Source organism: Bombina bombina, chromosome 5, assembly GCF_027579735.1.
Source record: "Bombina bombina isolate aBomBom1 chromosome 5, aBomBom1.pri, whole genome shotgun sequence".
NCBI lineage: Eukaryota > Metazoa > Chordata > Amphibia > Anura > Bombinatoridae > Bombina > Bombina bombina.
In genome coordinates this window covers 372,977,434-372,999,655 of record NC_069503.1, presented here as the reverse complement: position 1 = coordinate 372,999,655, position 22,222 = coordinate 372,977,434, and the positions used below count along the sequence as shown (strand labels likewise).

The following is a 22,222-nucleotide window of genomic DNA, read 5'->3' as shown; positions in this document are numbered from 1 at the left end:
AGTGTGTCTTCTGTTTTGTTTATCACTTCAAGATTTCTAATGTGTCCCCCTCCCTATCTGTTAATGTGTTTTATTGGTCGTTTCTGTGTGCATTCCATCTCATTGTCATGTATTCGAACTGTTCCAGTTTGCTGGTTCGGAGGAAGTGGTACCTTTCCATTAAGAGTGTGCTGTCTACTTGGCGTTTCCAAGCGGAGATATCTGGTATCTCCGTGGTTTTCCACCTCTGTGGGATTAACATCTTAGCACTATTCAACATTATGTGCAACAGCGATTGCCTTGACTCATCTTTAATGTTCGGAAGCTTATGGAGTAGCAGAATACATGGTTCAACTGGTATTTGTGTAGATAGGGTTTTGTTAATGTGTGTGATTACGTCTCTCCAAAAAGTGCCTAATTTATCGCATTGCCACCATATATGTAACATGGTCTGCGCAACCGCCGCATCCCCTCCAGCAATGCTTGCTGGCATTCTTGTATATTTTCTGTAGGCGCTGTGGTGTGAGATACCAGCGGGACAGAAATTTGTAGTTCATTTCTTGCATTTGGCCGAGGATGATGCTTTTTATTTAATAAGAAGATCTTTGTCCATTCCTTGGGGGTTATATCAGTGCCTAGTTCTGAGGCCCATTTATGGCAATAGGACGGGAGATCATCTTGGCTTATATTAGACAGACATCTATACAAAATTGATATAGTATGGCGTGGGTAATTTGGTGATATACAGAGGTTCTCGAAGGGTGTTAGCGGTCTTAATATGCTACTTTTTTGCTTGTGCGTGTTTTAAATAGTGCGTTTAATTGTGCGTGTGTATCAATTGAATAGTACATATGGTATTGAATCCGAGATCTCCTGCATCGAGAGAAGTTTGCCTTTCGGTAAATGTGCTTTAGTGTTCTATCTCTTAGTTGTGGGGGGGTGTTTTCCCTCTGCTGTACAATGTGGAATGAAAGATAACTCAGGATTCTCAGTGAATGGGGTCAGTGGTGCAGGTCTCGTGGTAATATGTGTACTGGTGTTAACGACTGCGTCCCATTGCGAGAAAATCTCAGACAATAGTGGATATTTTTGTATGATTTCTGGTCTATGCGATGGCTGTAACCAAGCCAAGCCTCCTACATTTTCTGTTTTTAGGATTTCCCTATCTAGCTGGATCCACTGCTTATTTATGGAGTTGTGACTCCAGTCAACTATTCTGTGAAAGAGTGTCACCTGCCTATATTGGGAAATGTGCGGTAATCCCAAGCCACCCCTTTCTCTCGTTTGGTAAAGTGTTTTTTTAGGTACTCTAGGCTTAATGCCATTCCATATAAATGATTCTATATTACCTTGTATTTGACTAAGGTATTCCCTTGGCAATGCGATAGGCAGTGTCTGTAAGACATATAATATGCGGGGTAAGATGTTCATCTTCACCGTGTGGATTCTCCCTATCCATGACAATGGTCTACCCTTCCAATTTGACATGTCTCTTGTTGTGTTTTTAAGTAGTAATTTAAAATTGGCCGTGTATAGGTCTTGGTAATTTTTGGTAATAAGTATCCCAAGATATTTGATTTGAGTCTGCTGTAATTTAAGGGGACAGTTATCCATTAATTTAGCCATTTCTTGTGTGGGGATATTCACATTTAAAACTTCCGATTTGGTTAGATTGAGGTGAAAATTTGATACTTTGCCATATTCTCTAAAGATATGCAGCAGCGCGGGTAATGATGTTTCTAAGCTGGTCAAAGTGAGCAAGATATCGTCCGCATACATTGCTAGCTTGTATTCTGTTTTTGTCGTGTGTACTCTGTCTTGTGCCATTTCTAATGCTGAATGGGTCAGAGAGGATGGAGTTAGCTCTGACCTTTGCTGTGGGGTTGGTGTACAGAGAGAAAACCTTGTCCAGAAAGCCTTCGCCTATATTCATTGCGGACAGGGTGGCCCTGAGGAAGTCCCAGTCCACCCTGTCAAAAGCCTTTTCAGCATCTGTGGATATGAGGGCCATAGCCTGTTTTGTGTTTTTTGCATGCGCCATTAGTTGTAAATTTTTTAGCGTATTGTCCCTGGCCTCTCTCCCTGGTATAAAGCCTACTTGGTCTGGGGCAATTAGATGTGACAGCAGGGGGTTTAATCTGTTGGCCAGTATTCTTGCCATTATCTTGATGTCTGTGTTCAGGAGGGATATTGGCCTGAAGTTTTCAGGTATGTCAGGAGGTCTGCCTGGTTTTGGCAGCACCGTGATATGGGCTTCTAACATGGAATCGGGGAGATCTTTTCCCTGGTCAATCGTGCAAAATAACTTTTCAAGTTTTGGGCCTAGGATATCCACAAATTTTTTATAGTATTTGGTGCTAAACCCGTCTGGGCCTGGGCTCTTCCCATTAGGGAGGGCTTTTATCGCCTTTTTTATTTCAGCTACACTAATGGGTAGGTTTAAGGCTGAGGATTGTTCTTCGTTCAGTTTGGGTAGGTTTATATTTTGTAAGTATTTAGAAATAGCCTCTCTCTTATTGTCCGATATTATGTCATTGGGTTCAGTCTCTGCAATATTATATAATGCAGAGTAGTATGTGCGAAATGTTTCTGCTATAGATTTGCTGTCGTACTGGGCCTGACCTGTCTTGTTTTTAAGAAGGCGTATGTGCGTTTTCATTTGTTTATGTTTGAGCGATCTGGCCAGCATTCTGCCAGCTTTGTTTCCCTGATCGTAGAATTCTTTGTTTTTTATCTCATAATCTTCCTTTATTTTAGCAAAGGTCTTACAGGTCCATGTATCTTTATCTATAAGTTGAAATACATTGGTAATCCCTTTTTGAGCCCAGTTCTTAAATATACTTGTATCCAATGCTGGTACAAAGTTAGGGTTTCCCACTATAGGTAAATAGTTAGAAAAAGAGCTGTCAATATCTAAGGTGTGTAATATTTTTTGCCATGCAGTAATTACCATCTGTATGACGGGTAGGTCCCTAATTTTATGAGGTCTTTTATCTCTGGGGATATGCAGAAGAGCATTGAGGGAAAATGGGTATACTAGGACTCTTTCTAATGGAAGGGCTGCATAATAGTCAGTTTCTGTCAGCCAATCTAAGGCGATCTTACCAATACAGACTAAGTTGTACGTTTCTATATCAGGTAACCCTAACCCTCCTTCTGTTCTAAACAACATAAGTTTTTTTATACGAGATTGCCTTCCTTTTTTCCCCCCAGAGAAATTGTATACACTCCTGTTTAAACCTAATAAGGCCTTTTTTTTTTAATTATTATTGGTAAATTTTGCATTAGGTACAACAGTTTGGGGAATAGGAGCATTTTAATTAAATTAACTTTGCCTGTTAACGTAAGCTTAAATTTTGCCCACTTTTCCATATAGTATTTTATTTTAAGAAAGATTGGTGGGTAGTTAAGGTCATACCAATCTTCAAAATGAATTGACAGTTTGATGCCCAAATACATGAAGTGGTCTTTTGTTTCTCTAAAAGGGGAAATTTGTAGTGAGTCCTTGTTTTTTTTGAGCCAATAAATTTCTGTTTTTGTAAGGTTTGCTTTATAACCCGAAAATACCCCGAAATCACGTAGTATTTGGTTTAAAGTAGGAATATTTTTTTTTGTATTGGATAACAACACCAATAGGTCATCCGCATATAACAATGTTGTTATCTTTCTTTTACCTATTTTGATCCCTTCCAATTCTTTCCTGAGCTGAATAGCCAGAGGCTCGAGCGCTAGATTGAATAAATAGGGAGACAATGGGCAACCCTGCCTTGAGCCCTTATATAGAGGAAAATAATCTGTAATAGTGTCATTGATAATAACTGCAGCAGACGATAGCTGGTATATTGCTTGTATAAATTGAAAGAAAGGGCCCTCGACTCCATATTTTTTTAATGCAGTAAATAGATGATCCCAAGTTATGGAGTCGAAGGCCTTCTCTGCATCAATTGATACTATTGCTGCATCTAAATCTGTGGTATATAACTCCGTTTTTACTTGTTTATGATATATATTGAGTACTAGCTGTAGTTTACGGAAATTGCGTGATGAGTTTCTGCCTGGCATGAAGCCCACCTGATCTTTGTGTATAAGGGATCCAATAACGTGTTTAAATCTTTGTGCAATTATAGACATTAGAAGCTTATAATCACTATTTAGTAGTGAGATCGGCCTATATGAGCCTATTTCCTCTGGGTTTCTGTTTTTTTTAAGAATCAAAGTAATAAGTGATGCCGCAAAATATTTTGAACGTAAATTATTTTTGATAAAAAATTGATTAAATAAGGAGACTAGTAAAGGTGCAATGTCCTCCGCTAACAATTTGTAGAGTTCTGCAGGGAGTTGGTCTGGTCCAGCGGCTTTATTAGATGCCAGTTTTTTAATTGCATTAGTTACTTCAAGTAGGGTGATAGGAAGGTTTAATTCGTCCAGACTTGATTTTTCTAGTCTTGGGACCCCGATTTTACCCCAGAACTCATTTTTAGCTTGTGTATCGACTACTGTCTCGGAATAGACTTCCTTAAAGTATTTACATATATAATTTTGAATTGCTGAGTTATTTATAATACGGCTTTCTGTAGTCTTAATGGATGTAATTGGCTCTTTTTTTCTTTTTGGCTCTAGTTAAATTAGCTAGGGCTTTGCCTGCTTTACCCCCATGTCTATAAAAAAAAAACCTCTTCCTAAGATCATCTTGTGCCACCTTTTGTGTCAGAAATAATTCCCTTTCTTTTTTAACTTTTTGATATGATAGCCAAAGTACCTCAGATGGATCACTAATGTAAGAATTAAACACGTTACGTAACTGTGAGGCAAGCTCCAGATCCCTAGCCATTTGCTTTCTCTTTTGTACTACCAGATATGCTTTTATTTCGCCCCTAATCACGGCCTTAAAGGTCTCCCAAAGTAATTCTGTTTTAATTTCACTTGTTTCATTAGTCTGTTTGAATTCTATCCATTTTACTCTTAGCCATGCCTTAAATTGTACATTTGACACAAGATGTCTAGGAAAGAACAACCTGCCCAAATTCATTTCTTGTGGGTTGCGTATTTTAATATGTAATGTGATAATAGCATGGTCTGAAATGAGTATTTCTTGTATTTCGGGTTTCAAATCTAGTCGCAGCATTTTGTCACTTACTAAGAAATAATCTAACCTAGACAATGTACGATGTGCGTGTGACTTACAGGAAAATCTTTTCAAGTCTGGATTTTGAATCCGCCAAATATCGTTAAGGTGTAGTAAGTTAGAGAAGTTCTTAAATATTTTAGCTTCTTGTTTACTATTTTTATTTAGTGATGGCTTCAATCTGTCTAATGTGGGGTATTTAACTATATTTAAGTCGCCTGCCACAATTAAGTTTTCTGAGAAGTAGGGTAGTAATTTTCTTTGTAACTTTCCCCAGAAGGCATTATCTGTTTTATTAGGGCCGTAGATATTGCAAAATGTAAATTTCGTCCCAGCTATTTCAAGTAGCATGATGAGATATCTCTCATCTTGGTCTATCTCCGTGTTAAGTATTTTAAATTGGATTTTTTTATGAAACAGAAAAGCGACCCCCCTTTTTTCTATTCGAACAAGGTGTCCCCACTACTTTGCCTACCCAGTCAGTTTTAAGTTTGCCTAGCTCAATTTCATTCAAATGCGTTTCTTGAAGAAAAGCAATATCTACTTTAAATCTTTTTAACTGTTTTAATATCTTTTTACGTTTCTGTGGCGAAGTTATCCCCCCCACATTCCAGGAGGCGAGATTAAGCTTATTGTTCATTTTTACATAGATATATTATCTGATAATGTAGCCTTTCCACGAGAGGAGGGGGAGTAGTGGGGGGAAGAGGGGCGGGGAGGAGGAGAGAGGAAAGGAAAGAAAGGAGAAAAAAAAAAAAAGGGGGAAAAAAGAAAAAACAACCAAACACAATACAATTAAAAAAACAATAATACTGGACCGTATCGGTCTCCTTAGCCGAATTCAGTGCAAAAGGTATTGTAATTAAACATTCCATATTAACATATTCTTAAATGATTAGATATCAATCTATTTATTCCTAGTTGGTTTAAAGTGTGATATTTTTCAATTTAGCAAATTCTTTAGCTTCCTCTGGAGTGTTAAATATCTTATTTTCTCCCTCTGTTAAAATCTTAATCTTTGCTGGGTATATGACTGTGGCTTTAATCCCTGCCTGAATTAATTTCGTACATATTGGAGTTACTTCTTTCCGTTTTTTGTGATGTCTCAGATGAGTAATCCTGAAACATTAAGATAGATTTACCTTCAAAGATTAGTGGCGCTTTTTGTCTGTAACATTGCATAAATTTTACCTTATCCTGAAAGTTTAAGAATCTGGCTATAATTGGTCTTGCTTTAACTGTTCCATCTGGTGAGGTCCTAATTGGCCCTAGGCGATGGGCTCTTTCCACTATTAATGGTAGTAAATTAGGTGTTATTCCAAGTCTCTGGGGTATTAACAGTGAGACCAGGTGTATTAAGTCTTGGGGTTCGCTCGCTTCGGGTATACCCAAAATTCTTACATTGTTACGACGCGAGCGATCTTCTAAATCAGTTAATTTATATTGTAGGCTTTCTATCTGTGTGTTCTGTTCCTTCATTATATGCTCTTGCATTATCTTAGCGTCTTCTAAATCGGATATACGTTGTTCCGCTTCATTAAGTCTTAATGTAAATTGTTTAATTTCTGTTGTCAGATTATTTATATCTGTTTGGATTTGCTCAAATTGTGGTAGCATAAGCTCCGCAATCTGTTTGACTATGTCCTGCGGCTCTGTGCTAGCAGAATCTACTGTAGGAGATATTAGAGGCAGATTCCCTGCATTATCAATGCTGGTTCTGTTTTTTTTATCTCTAGCTTTAACTGGCATATTTGGAGATTGTGTCTTGTAGTTAGTTATAAATCTCTCCATATGCTAAAAATTTAATGCAGTATGATATTACTTTAAAGAAAGAAAAATAGGGGAAAGAAGGCGAAAAAACAGTGCAAATAAGTGCTTAAATGGCAACTTTGAACAATAAGAGATTGTGAGTACATGTATTGGCCTATATCTTATATGTGTGTTTGTAGATAACTATACATGCCTATACATTCCCTTTTACACATGCAGATCAGTTGTCTTTATATATATTTATCAAAGCAATTTATCTCAAATCTATAGCTATTTCCAGCCCTAGTAAGCCTAGGTTTTACTCTTCTCAGGCCTTTTTGTTCTGTGCAAGAAAATATAAATAACTTATAGAGAACCTTTAGAGAAATATATGCAAAAAAGAAGATGTTATATGCATACCATAAGAATCAATAAAATGATCCCATACAGATGTTAACCCCGCAGTACCTGCTACAAATACTCTCTAGGTATTATATCTTAATTCTAAATTTAATTTCAATCTTAGTAAACCTAGGTTTCAATCTCTCAGGCCTTCTCTTTTGGTACAGTGAATAAATGTAAATAGCCTATGAGGGACCTTTAGCAAGTTATATACAATAAAAAGAAAATTTGTGCTAGTAAATCTAGTTGCAATAAGGTGGACCCCGCACAAAAAGAGAAAGAGGAATATCCCCCCCCCCCCCTTTTTTTTTTTTTTTTCCCTTCTGGGGTTACTATCTCTGGTTAGAAGTGCAGGGTATGCCGGGTGTGTACAGCATGTAACTAAATTTTAGGAGACCCTTTTGTTGCTTTGCATTTAACCAGTCATAATCATTCAAAAAAAGAAAAAAAGTAAATAAAAAAGCATTGAAAAAAATTTTTTTAGATTAATCTTTTTGGCAACAATACACAAATAATTGTTCAGCTTAGGATGTAGCCTTATTTAGGTAAGACTGCCAAGGTTAAAGACGATCTGGATCATGGAGGATGAAGTAGACAGATTGTGACTGAATTTTTACTGCGCAAAAAAGCGCTAAAATAGGCCCCTCCCACTCTATTACAACAGTAGGAAGCTCAGATAACTGTTTCTATGCAGAAAACAAGATGGCCATGTGGTAAAAATCATGCCCCAATAAGTTTTATCACCAAGTACCTCACAAAAAACGATTAACATGCCAGTAAACGTTTTAAACATACATTTTAAAAGTTATGAAGTGTTATTAATAAGCCTGCTACCAGTCGCTTTTACTGCAGTTAAGGCTCATACATTATTTCAGTATTAACAGTATTTTCAGAGTCAATTCCATTCCTTAGAAAAATACATTCAGTGTACACACACTCATCAGCCTAATACCAGTCGCTATCACTGCATTTAAGGCTGAACTTACGTTACATTGGTATCAGCAGTATTTTTCTCAGTCAATTCCATTCCTCAGAAAAATAATTTACTGCAACATACCTCGTTTGCAGGGGGGCCCTGCATGCTATTCCCCTTTTCTGAAGTTACCTCACTTCTCAGATGAGAACAGCCAGTGATCTTAGTTACGTCTGCTAAGATCATAGAAAACGCAGGCAGATTCTTCTTCTAATGGCTGCCTGAGAACAAACAGCACACTCCGGTGCCATTAAAATAACAAACTTTGATTGAAGAAATAAACTAAGTTAAAAAACACCACAGACCTCTCCACAGCGACCTATCTTTAGTTAGGCTGCAAGAGAATGCTGAATATGACATGTGAGGGGGGAGCTATATAGCAGCTCTGCTTGGGTGATCCTCTTGCAGCTTCCTGTTAGGAAGAGAAATATTCCATAAGTAATGGATGACCCGTGGACTGACTACACTTAACAAGAGAAAGGTATATTACTATTATATTTTGTCTATATCCCAACTTGTTTTATGTCCCTTTAAGGAGAACTGATGCACAGCTAGACAATCACAATCGGATTGATGTATTTATTCTCAAGTGTTGAGGCTACTGTGTTGGGTACTACTGAGTCTAACTATATAACCCCATTCTGCAAAAACAAACAAACAAAAAAAAAAAGGTTGACTGACGGCTGCAGGTACTTTTCATTTAATCATGCAGGCCAATTACAAATATTTGCACATTTTACTAAAACTTAATATTTAGCTAGAAGCTGAAATACTGTAAGTGATATGTTAATTAATTATTTCCATGTCATATTTAAATGGGTCACATTAAGTATTTGTGTAAGAAGGTTATACACATTTGCTGTGGTTATTAAAGTTAATTTAAAGGGACAGTCTACTCCAATTTTTTTAATTGTTTATAAGATAGATAATGCCTTTATTACCCATTTCCCAGTTTTGCATAACCAACATGGTTATATTAATTACACTTTTACCTTTGTGATAATCTTGTATCTAAGCCTTTTCTGACAGCCCCCTGATCACATGACTTTTATTTATTATCTATTGACTTGCATTGTATCCAATTAGTGCAGTGTCTGCCACAACCCACGGGGCGTTAGCACCATGTTATCTATATGGATCACATGAACTAGCAGTCCCCCTGTTGTGAAAACTAAATACAAAAAGCATGTGATTAGAGGCCGACTTTGGTGGCTTATAAACGGGCAGAAATTTAGAGGTTTAAAGGTTATTAAGTATATTAATATAACAATGTTGGTTGTGCAAAGCTGGGGAATGGGTAGTAAAGACATTATCTGTCTTTTAAAACAATACAATTCTGGTGTAGAATGTAAGGAAAATTCAAAATATTATTTTCATTAAGGAACATAAAGGAGCAGTATGCATTTTTACAGCTGAATATATGTTCCTTATACTCAACACTAATGTACAATAACAGACCAAAAAATGCCTTTACCTTGAATTTCACACACTGCCATTTTGATGCTCCCTTTACAGCCTTTCCAGGCATCTTCTTGTGAATCATAATAGGACAATATCCCACCTCTTAAAAGAAACCATCGAGGCTGCCAACCTGAGAAAGACAAAAAGGGAAAGCAGAAATGTATTGATATATTAAAAACAACAAAAGGGAAATTAACTCAGCATGATTTGTAATTAACCCCATTACTAAAAACCATTTCCTGTATAATTAAAGGGATAATCTACACCTATAGTCCATTTTAAAGTCTTACCTTAGGCTACATCTAGGCACTCTGCTGAATAGCATTGACAGTCTGTTAAATCCAACGAGTGAGTCTTTTGTGATTGGATGCCATGTGCAGCCCAGATTGTGATGTCATCAGTGGGCAGAGCTTGGCGGCCATTTCAAAGTGGTCAGAAACAATATTCATTTTAAAATAACTTTTTTACTATTCCTGCTGCATGATATAGAAAAGGTGCAGGGGGCTATTTTGCAGCTTAGAGGGACATGGAAAACCCAAAAATGTCTAACATGATTCAGCTAGAGAATACAATTTTAAACAACTTTCTAATTTACTTCTATTATCTAATTTGCTTGATTCTCTTGGTATGCTTTGTTGAATGAGCAGCAATCGCACTACTGGTTGCTGACTGAACACATGGGTGAGCCAATGACAACCAGTATATATATATATATATATATATATATATATGCAGCCACCAATCAGCAGCTAGAACCTAGGTTCTTTGCTGCTCCTGAGCTTGCAAACATAAACCTTTCAGCAAAGGATAACAAGATAAGGAAGCAAATTAAATAATTGAAGTAAATTGGAAAGTTGTTTAAAATTGTATCTCTAGCTGAATCACGAAGTAAAATTTTTGGGTTTCAGGTCCTTTTAATCTAAGGTAAGACTTTAAGATTGACTAAGGTTGTGACTTTCCCTTTAAAAGGCACATGAAACAGGATCTTACATTTCCAAAGGCTGTGCTGCTGATGTAGGGATGCATACATTTAAAGCTGAACATGTACTTTAAACCCAAGAGCAAATACAAGCATTTGATATGGGTGAGTTTAACCAATCACAGGCCCCACTAGCCAAGGTAAATTTAATGATCTGCAGTCAGTGGTTCCAAAGACAAATAAATATAAATATTTGAAGGTAACATTCAATTTGGCTAAAAAAAAAAAGGTGCATTAACTAACATAAATGGCAACTATAGCTTGTGAATATAATAAAAAAATATTATTTATTTCAAATTTGATTTCAGATGAAGTTTCATTCATTAGTTGTAACAAAGATGCGCTTACTTTTTAATATAGATATGAAATTCAAATTCCACGCCCACTTCAAAAGTACATTTTTCTGTGAGCTAACGGTTTGAATTGTTTCCCAATCATTGCTCTGGCTACAACAGAAGTGCCATATGGGGAGAGCGCTGATTTCAAACCGTAAGCTCACATACAGTCATGGCCAAAAATATTGGCACCCCTGCATTTCTGTCAGATAATGCACCACTTCCCCAAGAAAATTGTTGCAATTACAAATGTTTAGGCATTCTCATGTTTATTTCTTTTGTTTGTATTAGTATGACACAAAAAAAGTGGAGAAAAAAAGCCAAATCTGATACATTCCACGCAAAACTCAAAAAATGGACTGGACAAAATTATTGGCACCCTCAATTTAATATTTGGTAGCACACCCCATGGAAAAAATAACTGAAATCAATTGCTTTCTGTAATTATCAATGAGTTTCTTTACACCTCTCTACTAGAATTTTGGACCACTCTTTCGCCAACTGCTTCAGGTCTCTCAGACTGGAAGGGTTCCTTTTCCCAACTGCGGTTTTAAGATCGCTCCACAGGTGCTCTATGGGATTGAGATCTGGACTTATTGCTGGCCAGTTCAGTACTCTCCAGCACTTGTCTTAAATCATTTCTGGGTGCTTTTTTGACATGTGCTTTGGGTCATTGTCCTGCTGTAAGACCCATGATCTCTGACCGGAGACGCAACCACCTGGGCCCTACATTGCACCACAGAATTCTTTGGTTGTCTTCAGATTTCATAATAAGGCTATGTATTTATTGGGGACATAGCCAAAAGAGTACAACTCCAATAAATACATAACCGTGCTGTGAAGTGGTGCTGCTGTCTTTTGTACACTGAATGTAATTGGGTGAATACAGGACCCTGCAGCGTACACCCGATTGAGCATATTAGTGCCGGACACTCTGTTTGCTGTGATTCAGATTTCATAATGCCATGCACACAGTCAAGATATTGAGTGCCTGACGCAGCAAAGCAACCCCAAAACATCAGTGAATCTCCACCATGTGTTGACTGTAGGGACTGTATTATTTTATTTTTCTGAAAACAGTGAAGGGCTTTTACCAAAAAGCTGTAATTTTGTTTTGTCTATCCACAGCACATTCTCCCAAAATGATTTTGGCTTCCTCAGGTAAGTTTTGGCAAACTCCAATCTGGCTTCTCTATTTTTCTGTGTCAGCAGGGGAGTCCTCCTGGGTCTCCTACCATAGCATCCCATTTCATTCAGATGGCGATGTATAGTGCGAGCCGACACATTTGTACCCTGTGCCTGAAGGTCAGCTTGAATTTGTCTGTTAGTTGATCGAGGTTCTTTATCCACCATTCGAATAATCCTTTGTTGTAATCTTTGATCAATCTTTCTCTTTCGTCCACGGAGATTACCTTCAGTGTCATGGGCTGTGAACTTCTTGACAATGTTGCGCACAGTGGACACAGGAACATTAAGATCTCTGGAGATGGACTTGTAACCTTGAGATTATTTCTTACAATTTGACAAGGTGCCAATAATTTTGTCCAGTCCATTTTTGGAGTTTTGCGTGGAATGTGTCAGATTTGTTTTTTTCTCTCCACTTTGTGTCATATAAATACAAACAAAAGAAATAAACATGAGAATGACTAAACATTTGCAATTGCAACAATTTTCTGGGCGAAGTGGTGCATTATCTGATTGAAATGCAGGGGTGCCAATATTTTTGGCCATGACTGTATCTACTGTATGTTAAAAAGTAAGTTATAGTACATCTTCATTACAACTGATGAATAAAACTCTATCTAAAATATCACTAACACTCTGTATCTGATTTTATAATCAGAGTTTGCCATCAATTTAAGGCCCTGTTAAAGTGAAATGTCTTTTTAGTTCTATATTTATTCTTTATTATTTACATTGAAGTGAACCTTAAAAATGCCATCTGGGTGGTAACCTTACATAAAAATAGACAAATGATTCCAGAGCTCTATATTTAGCACGTTTTTATCATCATATGGTTTCCGAGTCCGTTGATTATATTATGCCCTTCCTTTATAAAGCAGCTGTGATATGTAGGGTGACCATATTGCCGCTCTTAAAAGGGACACATATGAAAAATACATATGTCAGGGCTGTTTAAAGAAATGTTTTGTATAAGAACCCTGACATATGTATTTTTCATATGTGTCCCTTTTTAAAGCGGCAATATGGTCACCCTAGTGAAATACGAAGTTCTGAAGCTAGTGTGCATTGGGTTATGCTTGTGCTCTTACTTTTTACTTTCAAATTGTAATATGCTCGCTAACCTAACTTTTTTTTTTTTACTTCAGGTGGAGGGCACAGCAATGATTCAGACAAACCAGCTTAAAAGGGACATACAAGACAAAATTAAACTTCATGATTGAGATATAGCAGGCAATTTTAAGCAAGTTTCCAGTTTACTTCCATTAACAAAATGTGCACAGTCTTTTTATATTTACAATTTTTGAGTCACCAGATCCTACTGAGCATGTGTAAGAATTCATAAAATATACGTATATGCATTTGTGATTGGCTGATGGCTGTCACATGGTACAGGAGTGGAAATAGACATAACTGAAATTTGTCAGAAAAAATCTACTACTCATTTGAAGTTCAGGCAAAGTGCTATTGCATTGTCTTTTTGTCATGCATTTGTTGATTATGCAAATCTATTGTATTTACTGGTCCTTTAAAGGGACAGTTCACCCCAAAATTTTCTCCCTTTAAAGTATTCCCAATGATCCTTTTAACTTGCTAGAGTGTATTAAATCGGTTACAAGTAGCTCCTTTACTCCTATTTCAGCATTTGAAATAGCTGATTTAGCCTGTGGTATCGCCACCTATAATGAACAAATTAATACTGGAGTATAGGCTATTGGATAGCCTAAGTATACACAGCCAGCAGAAGAGATTACACTCTCAGTGGGATGCAGGATAGTTAAGTAATAAAATGATCATTTTCCATTGTTCTATCTATGTATTGAGCTTTGGTGTTCCAGACAAATATAAGATAAGGAAGCAAGTCTGTTTACACAAAGTTATGACATAATGAGATCTGATATCACCTTTAAGTTCAACCCAAAATCAGCTACTTCATATACACAAATAAGCATGAAAATGGAATTTCTCAAATATTTTATACTCTGCAGTTGGTATAACAAGTCATTTAAAATACATTAATGGAAAAGCAATTTTACAGTGTACTGTCCCTTTAACTGTCTGGATGCCAATGCCACTATGCACCCTGACTGACTGTGTCTATTGGAATATTCCACCTGTACTGTACTACACCAAATTGCTTGAAATAGAAGGATTGCTTTAATTTCTGCTTTCACCTTTATAATCACTGAAGAGCTACAATTACCACATGTCTCAAGATGTAGCTTCCTTTGGTTTCTATAAACAAAACTCATCAGTTTTGCCCTAAAGTCATTTAATTGTGTTTACCATGGAACAAATACTGTACATGAAAGAGCTGCACCTATCTTAACAATGTGTTAGTGTTGGATTTCAGCTGGAATAAAAAAACCTGTCTGATCACTTATTCCCCTATGATGTAGGTTATCACCTGTCCTACTGGACACTCTTCTGAAGGGCCCTATAATCTCATCTTATTTAATTAGAAGAAGGTTATAAGTGCCATCATTTAAAAGAGGAAACTGCAAAGGCAATCTCCTACCTACTCAGAAGAAAAAGATTACATTCTTTCAATTAGGGTTCTTATGACCCTCTAGGTAGAAGGTCATTTTCACAGAAATTGCAAGATACTATAGTTTGCTGATTATTCATTTTCTAACTTTATTTTTTTGGGCAAAAATGTTAAAAGTCTGTGTGTATCACTGTATTGGTGCTATGGTATCTGTGATTCTGAAAAATTGTAGTGCTTGAGCATTGAGAGACAAAATACATCCCTATGCTTGTCCTTTGGGCGTTCAACAAAACTATTAGTAATTAAAAAAAATAGTCCCTCGCTAGTGTAATTTTGACACAGATATTTTGCAATATAGAGATTTGTATAACTGACCTATTCACCTACTATAGAGTACAATTTTGTTAGCATACTTTTAAAGGGATATTCACCACTAAATATATTTCTTGAATTTCCCTCTAATAATGAGAGCCACAATTTTGACACTTAGGTTATACTGCAGGTATCTCTGAAGGAGACTTACTGCACATGAGCAAACACATCAGCACTACAATAGATAGAAAGCTAGGTTTCAACATATCGGCACCGATGACTATAGGGAGGTGGGGAAAAACTTTAATATTATGCTTATAAAATATGTTTTAGTATTTAACGTCCCTTTAAACCAATGTTCTTTAACGCTTGTTATTTTTTTTTTAATATATAATAAAAGTTAGGGGTTTTTCTGAAAGTACCTAAACTCTGGTTTCTGGATTTGAGGATTTAATTGTGAATTATTGTTTATTTAAAGGGACACTGAACCCAAATTTTTCTTTTGTGTTCCAGATAGAGCATGCAATTTTAAGCAACTTTCTAATTTACTCCTATTATCAAATTTTATTCATTCTCTTGTATCTTTATTTGTAAAGCAAGAATTACAGTTTAGATGCCGCCCATTTTTGGTGAACAACCTGGGTTGTCCTTGTTTATTGGTGCTGTCCAATCAGCAAGTGCTGTCAATGGTCTGAACCAAAAATTGACTGGCTCCTTAGCTTAGATGCCTTCTTTTTCAAATAAAGATAGCAAGAGAATGAATAGAAATTGATAATAGGAGTAAATTAGAAAGTTGCTTAAAATTGCATGCTCTATATGAATCATAAAAGAAAAAAATTGGGTTCAGTGTCCCTTTAATGATTTAGATAAATGTGCCTAGAAAGGATGCTGTTTTTTTTTCTTTACAGGTTTAAAAAAACAGGCCAATATACAGAATTTACATATAGTTATGTTATTAAACATATTGTTGTCCACTTATATTTAGGAGCTTTTGTTGTCCATCTTGGATTTTCCCAAGGATTTTTTCTTTTAAAATGTTGGTTGTCTATATATGTATAATAATGGATTTGTTTATTAGAATATATAAGTTGTTTTATATTTTTTATTACTATTTTGAAGGGTTCTGAGGCTTTGTGTATTGAAAATATATTTCCTTTTGACGTGCAATGCCACCAGCACTTACTGCAGAGCTCAACAAACCTAGGTTACAGGGAACCACTGCCGCCTTAAAATTAGGCCCTGGTTTTGAGACCCCAAGGCACCAATTGGTGCCCTCACTTTCCCCTACAAACCGCACCTAAAATTAAGCCAGGTGTGGCTGGATCCTTTATAGGCCTCACAGCTGTGAAATACAAACCAAACTTTGGAGACCCCCACCCTCAATTACCTCTTGCGAAGCCTCTTTACCAATGATGTGATATTGGGGAAAGGGAGGTAATGTCACTTGATTTCATGTATGATGCCGACTACAGCTGGCTGTCAGTAACATGGGGGACAGATTGGGGGTCAAGAGGACAGAAATGTTTGAGCATATACGTAGCCCTGCACTGCAATGCAGCAGATCTTCGAGCAAACAACAGACACTCACACACATTATATATACACATCTCATAAGGATTGCCAAAAATTGGTGGCTTCTAAATTTATGGGCTGGCCCCTATATTTTGAACAAATTTGTCAAGCCCTGGTTTACTGCATATGCACAATGACAAGGACTCATAAGCATTTTGTTGTATGGTGCATTTCAGTGGCATGGAAAGCCAATGATATATGCACATGTAGTGGGGATCATTTAAGAGATAGAATTGCTTAAAAAGTAGCATATGAAATATAAATATGTGGCCATTATAATTTAAAATCTTAAATATGTTTTTCTTTATGATTATATTCCTTCAGGAACATACAAGAATATTACCCTATCTAAAGCATTGCAGTGATGTGATTTTAAGCAGGCGTATTTTGGCATAATTAAAGAAGCTTTGCTGGATGCTGAAATCAATGGTGAATAGAAAAAAAAAACTAATGCAACCCTAGAAAAACTTCAAACAGTTTTAAATTGACTGGATTTTGAAACTGCTATATTTTTCAGATGCAGTCATATTTATAATGGTTATGTCTAACAGATGAGTTAATGTCACCTAAATATATATATGTGACTCATGCATTGCAGGTTCTATTAGCTCAGTGATTCACAGTCAAAGTCGTTAAAGGGATATTAAACAGTGCTACTTTGGTAAAAACAAATATGTTTAATCAAAGTAAACATCAAAAGGGACGGATTGTGTAAAAAAACAAACAAACAAAAAAAAAACAAAACAACAGCAAATAACTTGATTTCTTGAAAAATTAGCACTTAGAAATTCTCAGTGTAGCCCTGCCACCAGTGTGATAAGAGAAGAGAATTTTAAAAACCTAACGCCTAGATTACGAGTCTTGCGTCAGCCTTAAAAAGTAGCGTTGAGGGGTTCCAACGCTGCTTTTTAACGCCCGCTGGTATTACGAGTCAGGCAGGTACAGTTGTACCGCTAACTTTTTTCCGCGATTTTCGCATACCGCAAATCCCCTTACGTCAATCCTATCCTATCTTTATAATGGGATTTTCCTAACACCGGTATTACGATTGCTGGAAGAAGTGAGCGGTAGACCCTCTCCTGTCCAGACTCCTACCGCATTTAATATCAGTAGTTAAGAGTTTTATGGGCTAACGCCGTAACATAAGACTCTTAAATAAAGTGCTACAAAGTACACTAACACCCATAAACTACCTATTAACCCCTAAACCGAGGCCCCCCCACATCGCAAACACTTAATTAAAATGTTTAACCCCTAATCTGCCGACCGGACATCGCCGCCACTGTAATAAATATATTAACCCCTAAACCGCCGCACTCCCGCCTCGCAAACACTAGTTAAATTGTATTAACCCCTAATCTGCCGTCCCTAACATCGCCGACACCTATCTACATTTATTAACCCCTAATCTGCCGCTCCCAATGTCGCTGCTACTATATTAAATTTATTAACCCCTAAACCTAAGTCTAACCCTAAGTCTAACCCCCCAATTTAAATAAAACGAAATAAAATTACTACTATTAAATAAATTAATCCTATTTAAAACTAAATACTTACCTATAAAATAAACCCTAAGCTAGCTACAATATAACTAATAGTTACATTGTAGCTAGCTTAGGATTTATATTTATTTTACAGGCAACTTTGTATTTATTTTAACTAGGTACAATAGTTATTAAATAGTTATTAACTATTTAATAGCTACTTAGTTAAAATAAGTACAAATATACCTGTAAAATAAATCCTAACCTAAATTACAATTACACCTAACACTACACTATCATTAAATTAATTACATAAACTAACTACAATTAACTACACTTAAATTAAATAAACTAAAGTACAAAAAAAACACACTAAATTACAGAAAATAAAAAAATAATTACAATTTTTTTAAGCTAATTACACCTACTCTAATCCCCCTAATAAAATAAAAAAGCCCCCCAAAAATAATAAAATTCCCTACCCTATACTAAATTACAAATAGCCCTTAAAAGGGCCTTTTGCGGGGCATTGCCTCAAAGTAATCAGCTCTTTTACCTGTAAAAAAAAAAATACAATACCCCCCCCAACATTAAAACCCACCACCCACACTCCCAACCCTACTCTAAAACCCACCCAATCCCCCCTTAAAAAAACCTAACACTACCCCCCTTGAAGATCACCCTACCTTGAGCCGTCTTCACCCAGCCGGGCACAAGTGGACCTCCAGAGGGGCAGAAGTCTTCATACGATCGGGCCAGAAGAGGACATCCAGACCGGCAGAAAGTCTTCATCCAGGCGGCATCTTCTATTGGCTTCTGCAATCAGCCAATAGAATTGAGCTCGCATTCTATTGGCTGATTGGAACAGCCAATAGAATGTGAGCTCAATCCTATTGGCTGATTGGATCAGCCAATAGGATTGAACTTCAATCCTATTGGCTGACTGCATCATCCAAAAATATTTTTCCTACCTTATTTCCGATTGGCTGATAGGATTCTATCAGCCAATCGGAATTGAAGGGACGCCATCTTGGATGATGTCATTTAAAAGGAACCTTCATTCTTCAGTCGCCGTCGGATGAAAGAGGATGCTCCGCGTCCTTCAAGATGGACCCCGCTCCACTTTCCGGATGGAAGAAGATAGAAGATTCCGCCTGGATGAAGACTTCTGCCGGTCTGGATGTCCTCTTCTGGCCGGATCAGTTGAAGACTTCTGCCCCTCTGGAGGTGCACTTGTACCCGGCTGGGTGAAGACGTCTCAAGGTAGGGTGATCTTCAAGGGGGTAGAGTTAGGTTTTTTTTAAGGGGGGATTGGGTGGGTTTTAGAGTACGGTTGGGTGTGTGGGTGGTGGGTTTTAATGTTGGGGGGGTAGTGTATTTTTTTTTTTACAGGTAAAAGAGCTGATTACTTTGGGGCAATGCCCCAACAAAAGACCCTTTTAAGGGTTATTTTCATTTAGTATAGGGTAGGAATTTTATTATTTTGGGGGGGCTTTTTTATTTTATTAGGGGGATTAGAGTAGGTGTAATTAGCTTATAAACAATTGTAATTATTTATTTATTTTCTGTAATTTAGTGTTTGTTTGTTTTTGTACTTTAGTTTATTTAATTTAATTGTAGTTAATTGTAGTTTATGTAATTAATTTAATGATAGTGTAGTGTTAGGTGTAATTGTAACGTAGGTCAGGATTTATTTTACAGGTATATTTGTACTTATTTTAACTAGGTAGCTATTAAATAGTTAATAACTATTTATTAACTATTCTACCTAGTTAAAATAAATACAAATCTGCCTGTAAAATAAATATAAATCCTAAGCTAGCTACAATGTAACTATTAGTTATATTGTAGCTATTTTAGGGTTTATTTTACAGGTAAGAATTTATTTTTAAATAGGAATAATTTAGTTAATTATAGTAAATTTATTTAAATTATATTTAAGTTAGGGGGGTGTTAGGGTTAGACTTAGGTTTAGGGGTTAATAAATTTATTATAGTGGCGGCGACAGATTAGGGGTTAATAAAATTTAATATAGTTGAGGCAACATTGGGGGGGGGCACAGGGGCATATTTAGGTTTTGTGCTGCCCTAGGCACTCAAAATTCTGCTGCCCCACCCCAGGTTTAAGGCCTTTTTTTAGACATAATATTTTTGGGGCAGGGTGTAAAAAATAAAAAAAATAATGTCTTTTTAAGTAGATGTTCACCAGGGCTTGCATTCACTCTGGTCACACACACACACATTATATATATATATATATATATATATATATATATAGATATATATATATATATATATATATATAAAGACATTATTTTGCAAGTCAGATGATTAAAGTGTTTATATCAGAAAAAAAAAAATATCCTTCACTGTATGATAGTTTGTTAGTAGGTAGTTGTTTAACCTTAAATCTTTGGTGATTGATAGTTATTTAAGCAAAATATATGCTTGGATAAATATGTAATGAATATACAAACTGGCCTTTAAAAGTACTTAAAATACAACAATAGTTATGATGGTTTAGGAATTGTATCCTAGGGGATAAAGTCACATGATACAATCATAATAAAGTATATACTTGTATTGTTCTGAATGTATTAAATGCATACAACATATTTTAAGTTGTGTTTTAAGTCACATAGTTGTATAGATTCAGCAATAAATACTTATTCTGTGCATGTATGACAGATAGACAAACAGTAAATGTACAAGTATTTAGTGACTAATCCGTTTAAGTATTTTAATGCTTATGAAGATGTATTGAAGGGAGAAAGGCATATGCTGTTTCACAGTGGTCACGGTGTAGTGCACACTGCACTGTGTAGTCTGTGTGAGTCTCAATCACGCGGTGGAGCCAGAAAGAATACCGCATTCCCTCTCAGTCCAGGCCAGGCTGCGCAAGTGAGCTCCGCCTCCACTGTCACCACGTCATGCGCACCCGCATACAATCCCATAGGATAGCAATAGCCGGGCCAGCCATTTAAGTCATTAGTAATTGGTTGATTTAGCCACCCAGCCCTGAGTTCAGTAGAGTGGCCCTAGGGACTCAAAATTGTGCTGCCCCTTAAAAATCTGCTGCCCTAGGCACCGGCCTTGTTGGCCTATGCCTTAATACGCCCCTGGGGGGGGCAGATTAGGGGTTAATAAATAAAATGTAGGGTTCGGTGATGTTGGGGGGCATCAGATTAGGGGTTCATAAGTATAATGTAGGTGGCGGCGGTGTCCGGAGCGGCAGATTAGGGGTTAATAATAAAATGTAGGTGGCGATGATGTCGGGGGCGGCAGATTAGGGGTTAATAAGTGTAAGATTAGGGGTGTTTAGACTCAGGGTTCATGTTAGGGTGTTAGGTGTAGACATAACTTTTATTTCCCCATAGGAATCAATGGGGCTGCGTTAGGAGCTGAATGCTGCTTTTTTGCAGGTGTTAGGTTTTTTTCAGCCAGCTCAGCCCCATTGTTTCCTATGGGGAAATCGTGCATGAGCACGTTTAGCCAGCTCACCACTGACTTAAAGGGCCACTAAACCCAAAATCTTTCATTCATGATTCAGATAGAACATACAAATTTAAATAACATTACAATTTACTTCTATTATTTATTTTGCTTCATTTTTAGATATCCTTATTTGAAGAAAAAGCAATGCACAGGGGTGAGCCAATCACGAGGCTTCTATGTGCAGCAACCAATCAGCAGCTACGGAGCATATCTAGATATGCTTTTCAGCAAAGAATATCAAGAGAATAAAACAAATTAGATAATAGAAGTAAATTAGAAAGATGTTTAGTTCTTTCTAAATCATGAAAGAAAAAATGTGGGTATCATGGCCCTTTAAGCAACGCTGGTATTGAGGTGAGATGTGGAGCTAAATTTTGCTCAACGCTCACTTTTCTGAGGCTAACGCCGGCTTGAAGAAAACTCGTAATACCAGCGTTGTCTTAAGTGAGCGGTGAGAAAAAAAAGGCTCGTTAGCACCGCACACCATTACCGACAAAAACTCGTAATCTAGCCGTAAATTTTTATTCTGTCAGTTCTGGGCATGAGCAAATCTGATTCCCTGTAATCTAGTATTTTCACAAGCCTAGTTTTATGACATCATGCTAAGATAAACCTTCCTGCAAAAGGTCTCTTAATGTAGGGCTGTAACAGGAACTAAAAGACACCATACAAATGTAGTATAAAAAT

General features: G+C 36.7%; 1 protein-coding gene across 1 annotated transcript in view; it reads right to left on the bottom strand.

Annotated features, from left to right (window-relative positions):
- PLEKHA8 (pleckstrin homology domain containing A8) overlaps nt 1–22,222 on the bottom strand; it is a 237,270-nt gene that overhangs the window by 201,525 nt on the left and 13,523 nt on the right. Inside the window, exon 2 of the mRNA XM_053714195.1 lies at nt 9,703–9,819. Coding sequence (XP_053570170.1) covers nt 9,703–9,819 — 117 coding nt within the window. The remainder of the gene's footprint in view (nt 1–9,702; nt 9,820–22,222) is intronic.